The 23,132-nt window shown below is 30.1% G+C and overlaps 4 protein-coding genes across 4 annotated transcripts; 2 read left to right on the top strand and 2 right to left on the bottom strand.

The window, feature by feature from the left end:
• The first annotated feature begins 1,285 nt into the window (after positions 1–1,285).
• LOC126847060 (T-complex protein 1 subunit delta) lies at positions 1,286–14,831 on the top strand. The gene is made up of 11 exons (XM_050587042.1): positions 1,286–1,537; positions 2,070–2,122; positions 2,194–2,283; positions 2,352–2,699; positions 2,789–2,950; positions 13,366–13,602; positions 13,685–13,923; positions 13,988–14,222; positions 14,286–14,399; positions 14,538–14,590; positions 14,660–14,831. The coding sequence occupies exons 1-10, from the start codon at positions 1,432–1,434 to the stop codon at positions 14,556–14,558; spliced, it is 1,605 nt and encodes a 534-aa protein (XP_050442999.1). The 5' UTR covers positions 1,286–1,431; the 3' UTR covers positions 14,559–14,590; positions 14,660–14,831.
• Positions 9,803–12,251, top strand: LOC126847059 (scavenger receptor class B member 1-like). The gene has a single exon (XM_050587041.1). The coding sequence runs from the start codon at positions 10,269–10,271 to the stop codon at positions 11,916–11,918; it is 1,650 nt and encodes a 549-aa protein (XP_050442998.1). The 5' UTR covers positions 9,803–10,268; the 3' UTR covers positions 11,919–12,251.
• A 789-nt stretch (positions 14,832–15,620) lies between the features above and the next one.
• Positions 15,621–18,654, bottom strand: LOC126847061 (uncharacterized). Its single transcript, XM_050587043.1, has 2 exons — positions 18,295–18,654; positions 15,621–17,325 (listed from the first exon to the last, which is right to left on the bottom strand). Exons 1-2 carry the CDS (start codon positions 18,340–18,342, stop codon positions 16,324–16,326), a joined length of 1,050 nt encoding a protein of 349 aa, XP_050443000.1. The 5' UTR covers positions 18,343–18,654; the 3' UTR covers positions 15,621–16,323.
• A 1,634-nt stretch (positions 18,655–20,288) lies between these two features.
• LOC126846625 (rRNA-processing protein FCF1 homolog) lies at positions 20,289–22,138 on the bottom strand. Its single transcript, XM_050586317.1, has 7 exons — positions 21,985–22,138; positions 21,795–21,877; positions 21,662–21,730; positions 21,438–21,586; positions 21,064–21,224; positions 20,527–20,621; positions 20,289–20,465 (listed from the first exon to the last, which is right to left on the bottom strand). The coding sequence occupies exons 1-7, from the start codon at positions 21,985–21,987 to the stop codon at positions 20,417–20,419; spliced, it is 609 nt and encodes a 202-aa protein (XP_050442274.1). The 5' UTR covers positions 21,988–22,138; the 3' UTR covers positions 20,289–20,416.
• Positions 22,139–23,132: the final 994 nt, after the last annotated feature.

The raw sequence follows: 23,132 nt of genomic DNA, 5'->3' as shown, positions 1-23,132 counted from the left end.
TAAAATTCTTTACATTGATCATCGATAGGTGCAACTTAAGAGGTCAAGTCAATTTAATAATATCATTAGGCATTATTATAATATGCACAATAGAAAAACACACAAACACCATTTTTTTTATTATAAGAACAGTAACAAATTTATTTTTATTATATATTTAGATCATAATATAGTATGATACAGAAAAGGATTATGATTTACAATTTTATTTGATAACTACTCCTGTTAAAATATTTATAAATTCTTTAGGTGTTTCATGTATGGGCTACATTTTAATTATTTAAATAAAAATTCACACAAACAATTATCTAATTCAATCTATATTTACATTATCGATAAAGACGTTACAAATCGTGTTAAACAAAATTTATCACATTCCAAATAAAATGTTGTCATTACCTACATATTGTTGTCACTTCATATTGTTTTCTCTAAAATGCTAAGGTATTAGAAGATAACCTTTCAACCACGAACTTTTAATATTTTTGATAAAACACCGCACAGGAAATAAAGGTACAGATCTTTTTTCAAATTATAAAAGACTAGGAGTGCTGAAGCAGTAAGCACCCACTCCCAAATGTATTGTATTCCCTCAAGAATCTTCCTACCTAGGGGTAGCAGCAATGGCTCTACATAGACTGCTGAAGCTGTTTCCGACGTTTATTTCTACATTCACATAATATAATACTATAATACAATGGCTATCAGCATACAACTAAAATTCTATATCGAATTATAAGCACACTCTAGAATTTAAGGTTCATTCTTAATAACGTGTTAACACTAAGAACTAATTCGAAAATATTACAGTATCAAAGAAAAACAATTGTACTAATGGGTTTGATAGGTTTTTACGCAAATGCACGATGACCTATGTGTGAAGTCAATTCTGGCAATTAGGCATTACGCATGACGGCAGACGAGCAGATATTCTATACTTTTTAATTTTTAAATTATAATTTAAAAAGTATTATAATATTATGTTAATCTACTTCAGTTAGAGTACCGTAAATTGTAATAATTAGAGAGACTAGATAGACTAGACTTTACCTAGTATTTCTAGTCAAAACTATAGTATATAATAATGATACCTATATTAGTCTTGTGACTGTCTTGAGCAAGGTGGATTGATCAATCCACCTCGGTCTTAGGGTTTTATATTTAGCCTACTATCTAGTGGATAATTATCGAACTAACAATTGCAATTTCGTTGCTAGCTTCATAATTCATGTTTATTTTGATAAGCTTAGCCCGTTAAACGGCTTCTTACTTCAGACTGATCGTCAATCGTAGTTTTGCTATTGTTATTGCCAGTTGCTGATTCCAACCATCCTATAATTTATAATATCTATTTGTTTAAATTTTCAACGTTTTCGCGTATAAGATTTTTATCCATTTCGATCCGTTGAAGTAGATCACTAATATATCGTCATGGTTGTGTTTTCGGGATCAGGTGATTCCAAACAAGCAACAAATGCCTACAAAGATAAAAGCAAACCGGCCGAAGTCCGGAAAAGTAACATCGCCGCTGCTAAAGGTTCGAGATTTATTAAAACTAGTAATTAAAGTTCTAAGGTTGTGGTGATTCGATTAGACGATACTACTTATGTTGTATTGTGCCTATACTTAAAAACTCGGAACTTGTTTCTTTTTTTATTTTAAAATTATTCAGAATAAGTCAATATTTTCATGATTCAATAATTATTATACCTACATACAATTTTTACATCTTAAACGCTTTTCCAAAGTCTAGTCAGTAATAATAAACTAACAGTTTTATTATACTCTTTGACTAACAACGCCTTGAATACAATTCAATTTTAAAATTGTACTTTATTTAATGTATTGAATGCACAGATGGTCCACCAATCGTCAACTTGTTAACTACCTAATTTACTGATACAATTTTTTTTTATGAAAATGTAATTTATTCTTAGTCTATAAAATAAATAGATGGAGATTTATATGTGGTTGTGTATTTTTTCGAGATCAATTTACCTTAATTTTACATAACTAGATTATAATATGTTTTACAGCCTTAAATAAATCAAATCATTTACATTTTTCAGCTGTCGCTGATGCTATCCGAACAAGTTTGGGTCCAAAGGGAATGGATAAAATGGTAAGGGTTGAATAATTTTCTTTAAAAATAACGAGTTTGATGTTTTTTAAATGTTTGTATTTTATTTTTAGATTCAATCAGCTAATGGTGAGGTTGCAATTACTAATGATGGTGCTACAATTTTGAAACAAATGAATGTTATACATCCTGCAGCTAAAATGGTATGTAATGAAATTAATCATTAGGTATATAATAAAAATTGAATTTTTTGTGTAATCATTTTTTTCAGTTGGTTGAATTGTCAAATGCCCAAGACGTAGAAGCTGGTGATGGTACTACAAGTGTAGTGGTTGTAGCTGGTGCTCTTTTGGAAGCCTCAGAAAAACTTCTTCAAAAAGGTATTCATCCTACTGCTATATCAGATGGCTTTCAAAAAGCAGCTACAAAAGCAATTGAAATAATCAAAGATATGGCTACACCAATACAGCTAACCGATCGTGAAAGCTTGGTTAAGAGTGCTTCTACAGCATTAAATTCTAAGGTTGTATCTCAACAATCATCATTGTTAGCTCCTTTAGCTGTTGATGCTGTTCTTAAAGTTGTGGATCCTGCTAAAGACACAAATGTTGATCTTAAGGTATGAACCATTATTTTATCTTGATATTAAATTAGTTATTAGTCATTGAATAAAACCAAATAAATAACAAAATGTTAAATTTTGTATAGGATATTAAGGTTATTAAAAAGCTTGGTGGAACAGTTGAAGACACAAAACTTGTTGATGGTTTAGTTTTCACGCAGAAATCTTCAAATGTTAATGGCCCCAAGAAAATAGAAAAAGCTAAAATAGGACTCATTCAATTCTGTATATCACCTCCTAAAACAGATGTAAGTATTTGTTTATTAAAGTTATTATTATGAAAAATGGAAATTCAATTTTCGTTTTGTCCCCACAAAATATCAAAATGTTTACCAATAACTAGTACAGCTACCATTAAGTTTGGGTAAACCTTGTTAATTATCCAATTATTGGTTGCTTAGCCATATTTTGATGTACATTTTGTACTTAAAATACATAATAACTGTTTTACACTATTATTTATTAATTGAAAAGTAGTACTTGAATTTATTTTATAAAATTAATATTTTGCTTAGAACTTTTTTTCAAAAAAAAATACTTTTACAGGAAAAATACAAAAAGTAGTTTTCTTTTTACCACGCAATACAATATTTTTATTAAAATATTTGCTTTGACGTGATAGCTAAGAAGGTATTGGTTTGTGCAACATCAATAATTGCTATTATATTTTTTTGATCAATAAATAAAGAGAAAGACTTAGATAAAATTGCTGTACCCAAATTTAGTTATGATACATTTGAGTTATAGTAGGTACCAACTATATAATATTATGTGTAGGATCTCCACAAGTATAGATTCAGTAACTTGTAATAAGGACTTATGTTTTTTTTCATTTTAGTAGCGATCTGAAAAAATTAAAGCTAAATCGTTCAAAAGTTAGATTAGATAGGTTTTTGTTCAGGTTGTTTTTGAACCCATCACTTGTTGTCAAGTAGAATCAAGTTAAACTGGATGGATTATAATATTAATAATAATGTCTATCTTCAGTAATCAACAATTGTTTAATTAGATAGTAAAATTGTTGGTATTCAAGTCTAAATTTTGAAATAATGACATATTTTATTTAAGAATTTATGATGAACTAATATTAATTTAAAATCTATGATGAATTAAACTTAGGACACCTGTACGACACCGATACTTGGTGGTTGAGTTGATCAAAGTTTTTGAAACTACTTATATAATTTATATAATAAAACCCTCTAAGGAAATTAAAAAAACAACTATATATCATTTCTAAGATAAACATTTTATAGTGATGACAACAAGCCTTAGGACACCTAATTACGACTTAAGTGTCGAATGATTTGACTTGTGTTTCTGAATATTTTACACTTATATTAGTTAAGAGTCAAAGATGAATTAAACTTAGGACACCTGTACGATACCGATACTTGGTGGTTGAGTTGATCAAAGTTTCTGAAAAAAATAAATAAATTACTCTTTCCAAAATTGGTTTTCTTGTGAGAAAACCAATTTTGATGATGATTTAATAGCTAGATAGGGACATATGATTTTAAATTGATTAAAATAATTGTTATATTTATCTGATGTGATTTGAATTTATAGAATGTTATATCTTTATATACTTGAATGTAGATATTGCCTATTCTTAAGTATATACTATTTTACAATGATGACAATAAGCCTTAGGACACCTAATTACGACTTAAGTGTCGAATGATTTGACTTGTGTTTCTGAATATTTTGCACTTATATTAGTTAAGAATCAATGATGAATTAAACTTAGGACACCTGTACGACACCGATACTTGGTGGTTGAGTTGATCAAAGTTTCTGAAACTACTTATATAATTTATATAATAAAACCCTCTAAGGAAATTAAAAAAACAACTATATATCATTTTTAAGATAAACATTTTATAGTGATGACAATAAGCCTTAGGACACCTAATTACGACTTAAGTGTCGAATGATTTGACTTGTGTTTCTGAATATTTTGCACTTATATTAGTTAAGAGTCAATGATGAATTAAACTTAGGACACCTGTACGACACCGATACTTGGTGGTTGAGTTGATCAAAGTTTCTGAAATAATAAATTACTTTTTCCAAAATTGGTTTTATCACACATGATGATTTAATAGCTAGATAGGGACATATGATTTTGAATTGATTAAAACAATTGTTATATTGATCTGATGTGATTTGAATTTATAGAATGTTATATCTTTATATACTTGAATGTAGATATTGCCTATTCTTAAGTATATACTATTTTACGATGATGACAATAAGCCTTAGGACACCTAATTACGACTTAAGTGTCGAATGATTTGACTTGTGTTTCTGAATTTTTTGCACTTATATTAGTTAAGAGTCAATGATGAATTAAACTTAGGACACCTGTACGACACCGATACTTGGTGGTTGAGTTGATCAAAGTTTCTGAAACTACTTATATAATTTATATAATAAAACCCTCTAAGGAAATTAAAAAAACAACTATATATCATTTTTAAGATAAACATTTTATAGTGATGACAATAAGCCTTAGGACACCTAATTACGACTTAAGTGTCGAATGATTTGACTTGTGTTTCTGAATATTTTGCACTTATATTAGTTAAGAATCAATGATGAATTAAACTTAGGACACCTGTACGACACCGATACTTGGTGGTTGAGTTGATCAAAGTTTCTGAAATAATAAATTACTTTTTCCAAAATTGGTTTTATCACACATGATGATTTAATAGCTAGATAGGGACATATGATTTTGAATTGATTAAAACAATTGTTATATTGATCTGATGTGATTTGAATTTATAGAATGTTATATCTTTATATACTTGAATGTAGATATTGCCTATTCTTAAGTATATACTATTTTACGATGATGACAATAAGCCTTAGGACACCTAATTACGACTTAAGTGTCGAATGATTTGACTTGTGTTTCTGAATATTTTGCACTTATATTAGTTAAGAGTCAATGATGAATTAAACTTAGGACACCTGTACGACACCGATACTTGGTGGTTGAGTTGATCAAAGTTTCTGAAACTACTTATATAATTTATATAATAAAACCCTCTAAGGAAATTTAAAAAACAACTATATATCATTTCTTAAGATAAACATTTTATAGTGATGACAATAAGCCTTAGGACACCTAATTACGACTTAAGTGTCGAATGATTTGACTTGTGTTTCTGAATTTTTTGCACTTATATTAGTTAAGAGTCAATGATGAATTAAACTTAGGACACCTGTACGACACCGATACTTGGTGGTTGAGTTGATCAAAGTTTCTGAAACTACTTATATAATTTATATAATAAAACCCTCTAAGGAAATTAAAAAAACAACTATATATCATTTTTAAGATAAACATTTTATAGTGATGACAATAAGCCTTAGGACACCTAATTACGACTTAAGTGTCGAATGATTTGACTTGTGTTTCTGAATATTTTGCACTTATATTAGTTAAGAATCAATGATGAATTAAACTTAGGACACCTGTACGACACCGATACTTGGTGGTTGAGTTGATCAAAGTTTCTGAAATAATAAATTACTTTTTCCAAAATTGGTTTTATCACACATGATGATTTAATAGCTAGATAGGGACATATGATTTTGAATTGATTAAAACAATTGTTATATTTATCTGATGTGATTTGAATTTATAGAATGTTATATCTTTATATACTTGAATGTAGATATTGCCTATTCTTAAGTATATACTATTTTACAATGATGACAATAAGCCTTAGGACACCTAATTACGACTTAAGTGTCGAATGATTTGACTTGTGTTTCTGAATATTTTGCACTTATATTAGTTAAGAGTCAATGATGAATTAAACTTAGGACACCTGTACGACACCGATACTTGGTGGTTGAGTTGATCAAAGTTTCTGAAATCATAAATTACTTTTTTCAAAATTGGTTTTATCACACATGATGATTTAATAGCTAGATAGGGACATATGATTTTGAATTGATTAAAACAATTGTTATATTGATCTGATGTGATTTGAATTTATAGAATGTTATATCTTTATATACTTGAATGTAGATATTGCCTATTCTTAAGTATATACTATTTTACGATGATGACAATAAGCCTTAGGACACCTAATTACGACTTAAGTGTCGAATGATTTGACTTGTGTTTTTGAATTTTTTGCACTTATATTAGTTAAGAGTCAATGATGAATTAAACTTAGGACACCTGTACGACACCGATACTTGGTGGTTGAGTTGATCAAAGTTTCTGAAACTACTTATATAATTTATATAATAAAACCCTCTAAGGAAATTAAAAAAACAACTATATATCATTTTTAAGATAAACATTTTATAGTGATGACAATAAGCCTTAGGACACCTAATTACGACTTAAGTGTCGAATGATTTGACTTGTGTTTCTGAATATTTTGCACTTATATTAGTTAAGAATCAATGATGAATTAAACTTAGGACACCTGTACGACACCGATACTTGGTGGTTGAGTTGATCAAAGTTTCTGAAATAATAAATTACTTTTTCCAAAATTGGTTTTATCACACATGATGATTTAATAGCTAGATAGGGACATATGATTTTGAATTGATTAAAACAATTGTTATATTGATCTGATGTGATTTGAATTTATAGAATGTTATATCTTTATATACTTGAATGTAGATATTGCCTATTCTTAAGTATATACTATTTTACGATGATGACAATAAGCCTTAGGACACCTAATTACGACTTAAGTGTCGAATGATTTGACTTGTGTTTCTGAATTTTTTGCACTTATATTAGTTAAGAGTCAATGATGAATTAAACTTAGGACACCTGTACGACACCGATACTTGGTGGTTGAGTTGATCAAAGTTTTTGAAACTACTTATATAATTTATATAATAAAACCCTCTAAGGAAATTAAAAAAACAACTATATATCATTTCTAAGATAAACATTTTATAGTGATGACAACAAGCCTTAGGACACCTAATTACGACTTAAGTGTCGAATGATTTGACTTGTGTTTCTGAATATTTTACACTTATATTAGTTAAGAGTCAAAGATGAATTAAACTTAGGACACCTGTACGATACCGATACTTGGTGGTTGAGTTGATCAAAGTTTCTGAAAAAAATAAATAAATTACTCTTTCCAAAATTGGTTTTATCACACTTGATGATTTAATAGCTAGATAGGGACATATGATTTTGAATTGATTAAAATAATTGTTATATTGATCTGATGTGATTATTACTAAAAATAATAGTATTTATTATTTTAGACACTTCAATGTAGTACTGCATGTAACTTAGATAGAAATATTTTACAATTATGTGAAGAAACCTTAGGACACCTAAACGCGACTTAAGTGCTCAACTATTTAACTTTTATTTCTGAATATTTAATACACTAATTAAATTTAAGAATATTAATGGTATCTTTAATAACATTGTCCTAACATACATTTCATTTTTGGTTAGTTAGTAATGTTTATAACAGTACTATAGTATCCATTATAAATAACTTTTGTCATTAGTCGTTACCTTATTTTATTTTACTGTTATTATCGTAAAATAACGCGTGATGCTTCTTCATTATGAAGAAGCATCACGAGCTCTGAGTCACTTTTTGTGACATTTGCCCCTCCTTTTGTGAGATCAGTAGTATATTAATTTCAAATTATTTAAAAAACTGATAAAATTGTACTTATAGTACATTATCAAATTTATATTTACTCAAAAATATTCTTCCATTTATTCATTGTCCACAGCATGTGGTTATGGTTAATACGATTTCAATGTCATTTTTGTTTTGTTTTTTCGTTTGAAGTCAATCTCTTATGCTTCATTGTTATTCCAACACCTTGAATACATTAAATTAATAGTCTACAGTTAACTCGGTCGATTTATTGTTAACCACAATGCCTTGTGTATACTAATTGATCAACGTTTAAAACTACATTTACAAAATTACTTAATTATCGGTTAGTGCTATGTCGGCATAATGCCTCCCAATAAGAACACACCTGTATTGTTTTAATCTTGCTCCTTTGATCTAAATAAACCCTTAAACAACTATTCAGGCGACTGAGCCGGATTGGGCTTAATTTTGATGTGTAGTATATATTAGCCAGTAAATTTGTGTTTCATCCCGTCACCTTGGCGGTCATTGTGTAAAATATAATAATATTTGGCATATCTTGAACATGACTTATGTTTCGTTTTAAGCGATTGTTATTTATTGATTTTAAGAGAATCGGACGACGCTAGACGGAACTCTATGATCCTTGAGCACAGAGTTTTAGGGGCCTTTTAAGAAAACAAAAAAAAAAACGTAAATATGTAAATTGTATTATTCGGGGCACCATCAAGCTGGGGGCTCAAGGCTCGTGCCCCACGTGCCCTTAGGGTAAAGACGTCACTGGGTTTGGACTGAATTTGTAATAGAGGAATTAATAAGCTATGCGTTTGTTGGTACGATAATTAAAAAGTTGCCTTAATAACGTTTATTAAAGCCATTCGGCCTTCGTTGATTATTCTACGATAAAACCAGGTGATTCAAAGAAAAGTAATTGCAAGTAAAAAACAATATTCTTGTTCCTTAACCGGTAACAGTTCAATATTGAATTATTATTACATATTAATATTATTATGATGCTTGCTTATCGTTCAACGTCACGTGAACGTTCTATATTTGTTGAACACTGATTTTTGCTCTTATAGTTATGTGTATTGAGAAGGTAATCTAAAACTGTAATGGCGCTTTGTATTTTCATATACGCAATGATTATTAATAACCTCTAGTTATATACTCAAACAAACCGGTGACCAATCGGCCATTCGACCGAGTCAACTTGAAAACAATACGGACATAGTAGTGTTTAATTTTATTTGTATCATTATTCGTTTTCATAATATTCAAGTATTAATGATTTTCGTATATTGTAAAACAGTATGTTGCCGTATATGACATTAATTAATAACAATTTATTATTGTTCGACACAGACTGTTTTTTTGTTTGTTTAAAAACGGGTCAAATCCATCGAGATCTTTTTTTCGCGAAATTTAATTATATGCTGTATTTGTGTGAACGTTTACTGTGTAATAAATTATTATTTATTAACATACGGCTGATAACCTTTGACCCCGATGCAAAGATCTGTAACACAACACTCAATCTTTTGTTTCGTGCTCGACTGAATATTGTTATTTTCGTATGAAACGCTCTCGTTCGGGCAGAGACTATTAAGCCCAGCGGTCGTCATCTAGCCGATTAGTAAACGTTTTATCAAGTCCAATGTTCAACGTTCGGTTAGCGAAAACTCTATACGTGTGTGTAATGTGCTACAATCAGTATTTAATGAGCTGCGACGGGAAACGGTAACGATCGTAGGCGTGCTTTATCCTTTTGTGTAAAACCACGCAAAATAATAATGTCTACCGTGGTGTAAAACCCTCGTCGAGTGTTAAAGTTTAAGTTCGTCTATATCGCCTCGTGTTTATGTAAAACCATTTTTGAAATATTGTATTTTATTTCAAATTTCGGGTCGACGAAAGTGTGTTACGCATCGCGTCCGCCATGTTGCCAGGGACTTGCGACACGGAACTTACGTTGAGCGTGACCGGCGGTTGGTCGACTGTAAAGGTTCTGGAAAAGCTCAAGTTCTGCAATAGTGGTATATTGAAAATCAGCAGCTTGGAACGGAACGAGACGCTAACTAAAGGAAAGGAACTGCATGGCGAAACTACGGCAGCGGCGTCGGCGACTCTACCACCTGGATTTGTCTTGCTGGTGATACTGATCGGCATCAGCGGTATATTTACGATAATCATGTGGTTCACCGAGTTCTACATGTTCCACATACTGCAATTCGTCACCATCACGCAGGGAAGCGCATCCTACGACATGTGGATAAATCCGCCCGTCAAGCCGTACGTGTCCATATATCCGTTTAACTACACCAATATAGACGATGTGCTCAATAACGGAGCTACACCCGTTGTTCAAGAGTTAGGTCCGTTCGTTTACCGTGAGACGGTGGAACGCATAAACGTGGAGTTCAATAAGAACGGAACGGTCACTTACCAAGAACAACGGAGCAACGAGTTCATGCCGGACATGTCGCGAGGAAATCCTAAGCACATGACCATCATGGCACCCAACCTACCGTTGATAGGGGGCCTAGCCAAGGGTGCTAACGCATACCTCCCTAGACTAACCCAGCCTTTTATGCCGTTCATTCTTGACGGGCTCCAACAGAAGCCGTTCCTCGAGCTCAAAATTGACGATTATTTTTGGGGCTATGAAGACGACTTGTACACGCTGGCCCAGAATTTTGCGTCGATAGTGCACAAGGAAGCTCGCCGGTCCAAGTTCGGTATAGTGACCGGGCGAAGAGGCCTAAGCACCGATCGGATCACAGTACACAGCGGTGTGGGCAACTTGGACGAGCTAGGCATCATCACTCGGTACAACGGACAAAATTCGTTAAACGTTTGGAAAACGGATGAATGCAACAGACTGGACGGTAGTGACGGATCGCAATTTCCACCGACCACGCTTAATCGTAATTCCAAGCTGTACGTGTTCCACAAAGACCTCTGTCGGCGATTTCCGCTTGTCTACAAGGAGGAAGTGGAAGTGGTGCCCGGCGTCACCGCGCTCCGGTTCCAGGCACCGCGCAACGTGTTCGACACGCCGCTCACGAATCCAGAAAACGCTTGTTTCTACTCGGATGATGCGTGCCCGCCGTCGGGGGTGTTTAACTCGTCACCGTGTTCCGGGGTCCCGGTTATGATGTCGTTTCCGCACTTTTACTTGGGTGATCCCGAGTTGCGCAAAGACGTGTTGGGTTTATCGCCAGACCCGGAAAAGCATGAGACATTTGTAGACGTGCACGCTAAACTAGGCGTGTCACTAGCTGGTCGATCGCGGTTCCAGATAAACGTGATTCTCGGCTCGACTTCGGATGGCATGTCGTACTTCAAGAATCTTAAACCTGGTTTGATACTTCCCGTGGCCTGGATTGAGCTGAAGGTGGACAAATTGCCTGACGACATTAAACGCAACCTGCAGCAGATGTCCATCAGTATCAGTCTGGGCGAAATTCTGCTCAAATGGATATCTCTATTAACGCTCACCCTATCCATGATATTTTTAGTTAAGAAAATAATTTTGAAAGATTGTTTTATGGCTAACGAAAAACTAGTTTTACCTTTCAATAAATGATACTCCGTTTTTTGACACTACGTCTTAACGTATTTTATTGTTGTACAGTCAAACAATTATTACTTTTTATACATATAACTTAACTAATTACCTATTTATTATTTGCATTCTTTGTAGTTTTTTATTATTATGATTATAGCTGATTGTTTTTATGAACGATTTTTTTTACGTAGTACTTAGGCACAGCTACTGTTGTGATGTTTGTGATAATTACTACGTTTTGCTATTTGTAAATTTCTTTGTTATTAATATTGTAATTTATTTAAATGTTTCCTTTTTTTTTCGTTTTGTTTCTTGTTATTATATTAGCAAATATAGTTTTAATCAAACTGCTATTAGTTATCATTTCTTGTTTGTGGTCAAAATTCAAATATATATGTATGACAAAACGCCAAATATGAACGAACGTTTGAAGCACCCCCCGCGAATTATTTTGAAAATTACACTGCATGTCTGTTACGACGAAAAGAATATTCTCAAATTTTTTTTTCGATTATTTTGGCCATGGTCGTAAAAAGTATTTTTTAATTTTTTCTTGACGCTTCTTTTTATAGTATTTTCGGCCACAAAAAAAATTATTGAAAAATAGTTTCTTATGTAAAATAATCTCGGCTTTCTGAAAAAAATATTGATTTTTTTTCGTGTAACAGAAAGTTATTATTAAAAAATAGAGTATAATTTACTATACAAGTTGGTTTTTCTAATAGTTTTTTTAGAAAGCTGAGAAAATTTGACACAAAATGTGTAAATTTAAAACTGGGTTCTCTATAAAAAAAGCTTTGGAAAACAAAAAAAAAAGAAGTTAAAGTTCTTAGAAAAATAAAAAAAACGGGTGTTTATATTAAAAAAAAAAAAATTTGTAGTACAAAAAATATTTTTAAAAGTCACCAGGGATTCTTATCATGGATATTACAGAGTAATGTTAAGAGTTAGGACTGAGAGGAGTAGTATTAAATATTGTCATGTTTATGTTGACTGTGATATTTTTTTTTTTTTGTAATTAAGAGGAAGACTTAAATTCGAGTTCTCTAATAATTATTATTCCTTCAGTAAAAACGCATAAAAAACTATGATTATTTTAAAAATAGTTATTTATAAATACTCATTACTGATTTAAAACAAGTCACTTGGCTTAAATTTTTTTTACTAATAGGTACTTATCTAAATACCTTAATATTCATCTTCTCCAAAAAGTTAAGAAAATATTCTAATTATCAAATTAATAAATAATACAATTTTTATTCTGTGTATACTAGTCTGATGGCTGTATTTGAGTATCCCGATATTGTCCTCTATTAAAAAGATTTAGTTTTAGAGGCAATAAATTAACGAAATTTAAAAATGTATAAATATTTGATCTTTTTTAATTATGTTAAATAATGTATTTTTTGTTGTATCATTTAAAGTTTTATTTATTTTTATTAATTTGTGGCCATTTTTAATTTAGATGGATTACAATGTTGTTGTGTCAGATTATACAGCAATGGATCGCGTGTTGAGAGAAGAACGTGCCTACATTTTGAACATTGTTAAACAAATAAAAAAAGCTGGTTGTAACGTTTTGTTGATTCAAAAATCCATACTACGTGATGCTCTATCAGAACTAGCTATACATTTTTTGGACAAAATCAAGTGTATGGTCATCAACAATATTGAACGAGAAGATATTGATTACGTGTGCAAAGTAGGTTAAATAATTACTTGATAACAAAGATGCTAAGATGCTAAAAAAATATTTGTTTTATTTTGTTTATTGTTTACTACAGACACTGAATTGTAGACCCATTGCTAGTCTGGATCATTTTGTTGCCGAAAATCTTGTATCGGCTGACTTGGTAGAAGATGTTATGACTGGAAATAGTCATTTTGTGCAAATCACCGGTATTCAAAACCCAGGCAGAACAGTGAGCATTATTGTACGAGGTTCCAACAAATTAGTATTAGAAGAAGCGGAACGATCCATTCATGACGCTTTGTGCGTCATCCGCTGTTTGGTCAAACATAGGTATGTACATTTATTGGTAATAATTATTTACAGCATATAAAATTTTTTGGTTTGACTTGTTTAGAGCGTTATTGGCCGGTGGCGGAGCGCCTGAAATCGAAATAAGTATAAAACTTGCAGAATTAGCCAGGCTAGCATTAGGAGTTGATGCATACTGTTACAGAGCATTCGCACAAGCTCTTGAAGTGATACCCTTAACGTTATCGGAGAACGCTGGTCTTAATCCTATTACCACAGTGACAGAGTTGCGCAACCGTCATGCTCAAGGTGAAATCACAGCGGGAATCAATGTCAGAAAGGTAGTTTTTAACTTTTTACTTTTCCAAATTAATCGTTTGTTAACTACACGTTATATGTTTTAGGGAGCTATTACCAATATCCTCGAAGAAAATGTTGTACAGCCATTGCTAGTTTCCATTAGTGCTATAACATTAGCTTCAGAAACCGTACGCAGCATTTTGAAAATCGATGACATTGTAAGGATTTGTTTTGACGTTATTTATTATTTTTTACACATTTTCTCAATATAAAAAGAAGAAAAACTTTGAAAAACCTTTTTTTACCACCTGCATATTAACCTAAAAAAGTAAATTAATTTGTAATAATTTTTTTAGGTAAATACTAGAGGATACTAAGTAAACAAAAAAAAAAAACTGTATTTTCTCAGGTGAGTTAATTTGTATAATTTCTTTTAACTATTAGTTTTAACAAAAAAATTGTATGATTTCATTTTCAGGTCCAGTGGAAAGACTGCATACTTAAATTAATACAACTAACATCCAAATGGATCAAACAAATATTTTGGCTACATAGCCTTACTAATTTGCTTAAGCAATTTTTTTTTTTTTGTTAAACATATTTTTATACTTCTTTAATAACAATCTACACACTAAATGAAATTTGTTTAACATTTTGTGTTTATATCTTGTTTACCTTTTACCATTATTACTGTAGGCACGTATAAATGATTTATTTTACATATTATTTGGAAATTATTGATGCAATAATTTCATTTTTAAAAAAGTTTTATATAAAAAGAACAATTTTTTCAATAACTTTTATAAGTTGTAATATATTAATATATAATATAAATCTTTCAATTGCAACAAATTTAAAATTAAGAAGAGGTATACTTTAAACAAGTTGATTCTAACCAACATGAAATTAGGAAGCTACAATTACCCAACAGTTAGATTAAACTTATACTATAATTAAAATATTATATTTAAACACAATTTCCAAATGTTAACACTACATACACACAAAAAGTCAAGGAAGAAACATACACGAGATCAATGTGATGTATACTATGGTAAAACAAATTAAATAACAATATTTAGTTATTAGTAAAACCAAGTAACAAAAAATAAAACTAGTGTTAAAAATATTATAACTAATCGATCGGTTTATAAACTATTCGAGCTATTTTGTATTGTCACTATAACAGTTTAAAACTAATTACAATAATACCGTAGAGAAAAACAATTAACGAATATAAAATAATTTTAGGTATGTTGTGTACTATATTAAAACTTAATATTTTTTTTTTGTATAAGATACAATATGATAAAACACCTATAACACATTATCGTGTTAGAATTTAAAAGTAATAAGTATAAAACTTAATAGGATTTAAACTTTAAATTTTAACTTAATAGGAGTAAAAGAACGCATTGTCATTTATAGTTATATTTATATACAAAAGACCTGAACAATTTTAATTAAAATAACTTTTTTTTAGTACATCAATAATTGTGAATTAAAGTCAAATTTTTTTTTTTTTGAAACATCAAATGTTTTTATTGCTATAAATTATTTGAATTTTGCAAATAACTTATTTTCTACAATTCCACTTAATTAAAAATTCAATATTATTTGACAGATGAGTTTTATACACACAATTTTGTTTTTAATAAACAATTATTCATGTAATACTCAGGTCTGTCATGCAGTTGTTAATTATCATTTCGCGTCAACTTAGTTAAATTATATCACCGACTAGGATTACAACTGCATATAAACTTGAAGGCTACAGTACTTGACGTAAATTAATGGCTGCATGTAAAAACAGTATTTATATAAAAAGTATTCGTTTATCTTACCCACTAGGTAATTTCCTAATTTAGGTTTTTCATATTTATAAATATAGTATTAAAACGATGTTAAAAAAAAATTGAATAATTCTTAATGGTGGACCTTATTTACATATTATAAGTATTTAATGAGGGACATGAACTGTTATGACTATTATGTTGTTTGTTACACTTAAATTTACCCGTTTAAAATTAAAACACTTACATCATTACCATATTAAAGTAGCTTTGAAGGCCCTAGGCTGCTTAATCTAACCTACATTGCCATCATATGATGTTTTTTTCATGGATTATAAACATTTACAAATTAATAAAATTCTTTGTAACCACTATTGGCACCCAGATAAACATTTTTTAACTTGGTCAGAGCTCTAAACGATTGTGCTATTCCGTCGTCAGTGAAGTCCACTATAGAAGATTCACTTGAAAGAGATAGATTCCTTACATTCTTAAATTTTTCTGATATTTTAATGAAATGTTCATCCAACAGGCAATCGGCTCTTAATGTTAGGCTAATTAACGGCCAATCAGTTTCAAATATTGGGTCGAAAATAGACGGTTCATGATCGTAATGGATGGGATCGGCAAGAGTTAATCTAAATGCTGACAACTTCATATCCATAGTCGAAATTGAATGCATTAATTCAGGAGATGCATCGATATTCATAAGATCAAGAGTTTTCAGATGAGGTGCACAAAACTCAAATATGGTTATTAAATCACCGATAATGCTTTGGCTGCCCCACATGGACTTGAGTGAAAGGACTTGTAATTGTTTAGGTATAACCCCTAATAGTTTACCATTATTAATGTTATCTGTTAGAAAACAATCCAGCTTCAGTTCTCTAAGAGAATCTATTCTTTTCATTTTATAAAATTCCTCTGTATGACAATATTGAAGATTATGTATTTTTAACGTTCTTAACTGTTGTGTTACATTTAACATGGCAGGCAAAATATTATCAACAAATTCTACAGTATCGAAAAATTCTAATGATACAACTTTATTGGCTAATAGTGGCCAAACCGTATTTACCCAATGTTCATTACTGATAAAATGTGCATAATTCATGGCATCATCACTATATGAAATACCTAATCCACATATTTTAAATCTAAAAATTGACCGTTTACTCTTAGTAAAAATACTTAAAACATCTAAAATTTTATGATTTTTTAAATCTTTTAAGTATATATCTTCTTTATTCAAGAACATAGGGTGAATTGAAGCTTCGTACCATTTCCAGCATACCAATGATGCATTTTTTTTATCTGCCAGATTTAAAAATTGTAATATATGAGATATGACCTAAAACAAAAAAATTACAATAATTATGACAAATTATTCATGAATTATATTTTACTGAAGTTTATACAGACAGAGTTATTTAAAATCATATTAACTGTATAGTACATATATATGGTACGACAAAAAACAAATATAATTCAAATTTTTACTTCAAAATTATGTGATTGCATCTCTCATTTGAATACAAGTCAGAATTTCATGCACTAGTGATTTTATCTATAAACAATTTTTTTAGCTACAAAAATTTAGATTAAAAACTAAATAACAATACCTACGTAGTTTTAATAGTATTTAACAGTGAAATATTTCACAAAGCCGTGAAATATTGATTTGTTTTTTCGTTACTGGCTACGCTAACTGAGAACTAAAACTTACTACAAGGTATGTCACCAATTTATAAAAAAATTAAAATTTTTTCATTTTGTGAATTTGCGATTTACTGTTTTATACACCAACAGAAAACATCATAGAGAACTTCAGTAAACAAACAAAAAATTGTGTTGTTAGAATCAGTATAAAAATATAATGAAAGCACCCGAATGTCGACAGGAATGGACACCATTTCCTAGACAATTCTATCTAAATCAATTAAATTGTGCCTCAGAATTTTCAAGTCAACGTTCCCAATTTTTATGTTCTGTAGTTTTAATGGACATAAACACTTCATTCAAGTTTACTAAAAATTATAATTTAGTAAAATCAACTTTTTGCATAATAGATAGATTTAAATTTTTGAAAACAGAACCAACAAAGTACCTTGTACAACTAACTATTAACAAATTACACTAAGAATTAAGAAATTTAAAAGTTCAGACCAAGATTTCATGTCTAAGGGATCAATTACATGCAGTATAACTATACTAAGGCGCACTAGGCAAGGCATTTTTTTGCGCCCTAAATACATGTTAATGTGGGGCAGGTGCCCTAGCTTTATAATTTGTATATAAGCAAACTATAATACAGTCTTACCTCTGTCGGTAAGTAATTTATATCATCACTTTTTATATCACCGTCCATTTTATGATTAAACTCAGTATGAATAATGAAATAATTCAACTTTATACAAATTAATATATAATTTTATTAGGGATAATCCAATTAATAGCCACGGTTATAAATTTCACCCATTACATTTCGGCTTTTGCCAAATGGTGAACAATAACAACGTATCCTGAAACGATTGAACAAAAATAAAGACAAACTACTCAGTATCCACTACAGACTGCAGAGAGCCGACTACTGCTATTATCATTATAGATACTACAAATTTAATAATATAAACAACTCTCCTCGCAGTAATCAGTACACACTAGTCACTACTCACTACATAGTGCGCGGGCGTGAATCAATAACTTTGGTCTTTGATAAGCAAAATACAATTTACCATTTCACGAAATTAGAAAACTCATTAGTCATTAATAGGATGAAAAGGTTTTAGAATGACCCAACTCTAATGTTTCATGTTCATGACAAATTAGCAACACCAATTAGTACTAACTAATTAAATTATATATATGTATATAGAAATATACATTATATTATATATATGTAAATAGTTTGGTTAGCGATCGCCAATGTTTAGTTTTATGTATTTTGTTTTTTTTTTTTGACGATTTAAAATTTAAAACAATATTTTTTATTATACACCACGTTTTTAGAGTACAGGTAGATAAAAATATAGGGATGGACATCTCTGAATTTTTGAATATAGACCGATATAAATGTACATTTCTAAGACAACCCAGAAACCTCTCTGGCCTCCCTCCACAAGAGCTACTACTAACATAAATTACAATATCCGAATTTCATCAAATTCAACTTCTAGTTCTATTCCTAAAAGCTGTATTTTAACTTAGATCTAATAAAATGTGTAGGATTAGTTATACATATGTACTGTTTTTCGACGTAATCAGCTTTTGTATCCTCTCCTTGAAGGTCTTTTTCACAAACTCCCTTACTCAATTCCAAACAGCTTCTTTGATGTCTTCGTAAGTTGGGAAACATTTTCTAGTTAGAGCATTTTTGAATTTGGAGAAAAGGTGAAAATCACTTGGTCCATACCAAGTCATGACTGCAAGGTGGATGGTTCAGATGTTGAGAAGATCAGTTGCATGTTAGAATAAAAGAAGATGAATGTTGACCAGTTAACGGAAGTTGTTTTCTTTCATATGCCTGTTTTCACATCACTCACAGCTTACTCGTGAACAAATTATTTTCACATTTTCTCCAAATTGAATACAGAAGTCTCTCAGTAACCAGAGGACTGCCGAATTAACGAAAACGCCGGATTAGTGACGGATCATTATAAAACAAATTTTAAAATCTATGTATATGTTTATTTATATGTATTTATTATACAAAATATTACAAACTTTATTAACTTTTAAACATACTTTATTGGTCAGGTTTAAAAAAAATGTCATTTTTCTTTTTTTTTTTTGCTTGAAATAACAATTTCATTGCTTTTTCTTGAAGTTCTTGATGTATTTATTCTCTTTTTGGGGCCGGATTATTATATAGCTGGATTACTGAATCTACTGTATTGGCTATTGCTATAGTTGGGGAATGTTTTACATGAGATGAAAAGATTAAAGAAGCTGTTTGGAATAGGGAAAGGGAGTTGGTGGAAGAGACATTCTAGGAAGGGGATAGAAAAGAGGATCTCTAGGTATCAGAAATATACCTAGATATATCTAACGCTTTGGAGACTAGGTCAAAAAATTATTGTATGCATTTTATACAATAATCCTATATATTTTGTAGAAAATATTAACTCGATTTTTTAAAAAATAAACGCATTATTTTCCAAACGACCCTATATTTAAATATGAAATATATAATTAACTATTTATTTTTTATTTAAGTTATTTCAAATAAAAATGTATCTATTATTTTAGGTTTTGTTAAAATAATATCCAGGTTTTATTAACACCTATTATGAATACATTAACCATTAAAATCAGTTTTGTTTTTTATTTTCACAATATGTTACTTTTTATTTAATTAAATACATACAATATTTAAACGTTCAGAGCTTATACAAATAAGCAGTATCTACAGAAGGTAAGTCCGTTAAATTTTAACAAGTGTATTATGTTTTTGGAGCACCATAGGCATCTGGCATTCTTTCAATTGTATACCTATAAAAAAAAAGGTGTAGTTTAATAATAATAAAAGTAGTAATTTGAAAAATGTTAGTACCTTCTTTGCATAATATACATTATTGGTACTCCTGGAATTTTTCTTATCCGTCTTTTTAAATCTCTGTCACACGTAGCAACTATATAACATTTATGCTGAAAATAAAATGGTTCTATAAAAAACAAAATTTACCGACAAACGTACTTTTATGTTAAAATGTAATACCTATAAACAAGGTGTTAAGAATTTATTATGCATTTATTTGGTAAAAATATTTTATTACAGTATTAAATTTATACGATAATTACTTATTAAATTGTTTAATAGAAAAAAGCACTTGACAATTTTTGAAATAATAAATTCTGATTAAGGCATTTTCAGACATTATTAATTATATTTTTGACTATCTTAATTTTAGTATAGAAATTTTTTAAGGGGAATAGAAAGCGCCAAAAAGAGTTTAATCCTATCCTATCCTTATATTATGCAAAAAAAAGTAAAATGTGATACGCAGTGGCAATTAGTAGCGTGCACTTAATGGTCAAGTTAAAACTTAAAATTACCTCAAAAATTATTTATTTAAGAAATACTTGATACCTGTGTTACTCTTTGAACTATACAATCATCAGCATATGTTCCAGTATGCATGCATTGTATTCGTTGGAAACGAGGATCTTTAACAATTTTTAATGCTATCTTATATTTTTGGCCTAATTTCTCTAATTCGCCAACTACACAGTCAGTTACATATGGTATACCTGTAAAATAAAAACTCATTTTAAAGACTGAATAATAATGAAAGGTAGATAATTATGTTTTCAATAGTATTGTTGAATAATAAGCAGGACTTGAAAACATTATTTTGTAATGTTTTCTTTTGAAATGAATATTCTTTTTATATAATAAAATATGTTTAAGCTATGGAAAGAATAAATAAAGGATACAATCAACTTTAATTAAATAATACTTACATTTAGCATACAAACAATCCATCATATTTTGTACCACATCCATTTTATACTTAATGGAAAAGTTAACAAAGTTAGTATCAACTAAAATATGATATGGTGGTCCTAGTTGTGTATTAAATTGAAAGAATAGTGCTGAACTTGTTTGAGGCCTAAAAAATAACAATTGTAAGTAGTACATTAAAATATTAACTTATTAATTATAAATTGTTGTTCCAAAGTATTACACATGACGAACAGCAACAGTTTTATCATCGTTTTTCTTCTTTTTAATAATCGTTCGCTTTTCCTCTTTTCTGAAAAGCATAATTATAATTGTATATTTAGAATTTATAAATAAAACAGGAGATATCCATTTACATTCTTGAATCGGTAGGTTTTATCATCTTTTTCATACTAGCAAAGCGCTTATTGAGAATTTTTTTACTTTTCTTGGTCTTGGTCTATAAAAAATGTCAAAAATAACATTGTAAAAAAAATTATATACTAGATATATATATATATATATATATATATATATATATATGTATACAGATGTATAAATACAAACCATATTCACAATTTATAATTACACAATTATTAGCAATAATATTATAGTAATTAAAGTACAAGTAATTTTTACGTCGAATACTAAGTTGCTCTTACGAGACCTAAGTGTACACGAGTGCCAGACGCGAGTAGCGACTAGTACCAACAATATGCTATCAATAATAAGTTATAACACGTGCGATTTATCATTTCAACAAAATTACAGTACTACCAACGTTACAACGCTGATATTCCGAGTTTTTCATGAATGAATCCAAAAAAAGACATCAATGATCTTATGATAACGACTAGGGTAACGTTACTATAATACAGTATTTACTACACAAGCATTACAGCTGCTCACTAACTCATACGCTCTATTATAATGAAAATGAACACCGTTTTTTTATGTTTTTGAATATGGAATACTTGTATACCATTTTAAATTACACATTAGTTTCTTAAAATTAAAAACAATAAAACAAATAATGTCTGCAGTAATAAACGAGTCACAACGTACCAAATAAAACACAATTTATGACTGTTAACGAGTAACTGAGTAACATAATATGAAAACTCAAAACGATTAATCATAAATCCTAACTAACATGGGTTTAAAGTAAATTTAAAATTTCTTCTAATACGTGGAACATAAAGATTTAAATGTTTTATACAAAACAACATTAGATAAAACTTTCTCAAAAAACAATATTGGAATAATTATTTCAAATGTTTCATTTGGGTTTTACTTCATTTTTTGTGATGCATTATTATCTTAATTAGCCATAAGCGTCCATGCACGTGTATTTTTATAGAAACCTTTCGGCCTCCCCCATCAATTGTCTATTTCTACCATCCTACGCGTATCATTTGGTCGCAGTGATGGCACTTAAGCGACGAGATTATCAATGGGCCATGCGCCACCATCGCCGCCAGCTCGTTTAAGGACGGCAGGGCAATGGTACGTTCAAATGTATTGGGTTATAATGCGATGGCGGCGGCATTTCGACACTGCTATAGTCGTCGGACCCGTAACCGGGAAATTCGTGAAGACATCGTCAAGGTAGCACTCGTTCGATGGATTGTTCCATGCAAGCGTAGGTGGTCAGCTGGCCTTACGCGCGCGCACAGTACGCGGCCTGCGGTGTGGGGTAATCCCCGGGCGTAGTA

The sequence above is a fragment of the Adelges cooleyi genome, unplaced genomic scaffold (genome assembly GCF_023614345.1).
Source record: "Adelges cooleyi isolate 19-005CV unplaced genomic scaffold, UGA_ACOO_1.1 ACOO_flye_CR_arks_rails_tigmint_CR_PRNA_9, whole genome shotgun sequence".
NCBI lineage: Eukaryota > Metazoa > Arthropoda > Insecta > Hemiptera > Adelgidae > Adelges > Adelges cooleyi.
This window is presented reverse-complemented; position numbering and strand designations above follow the sequence as displayed.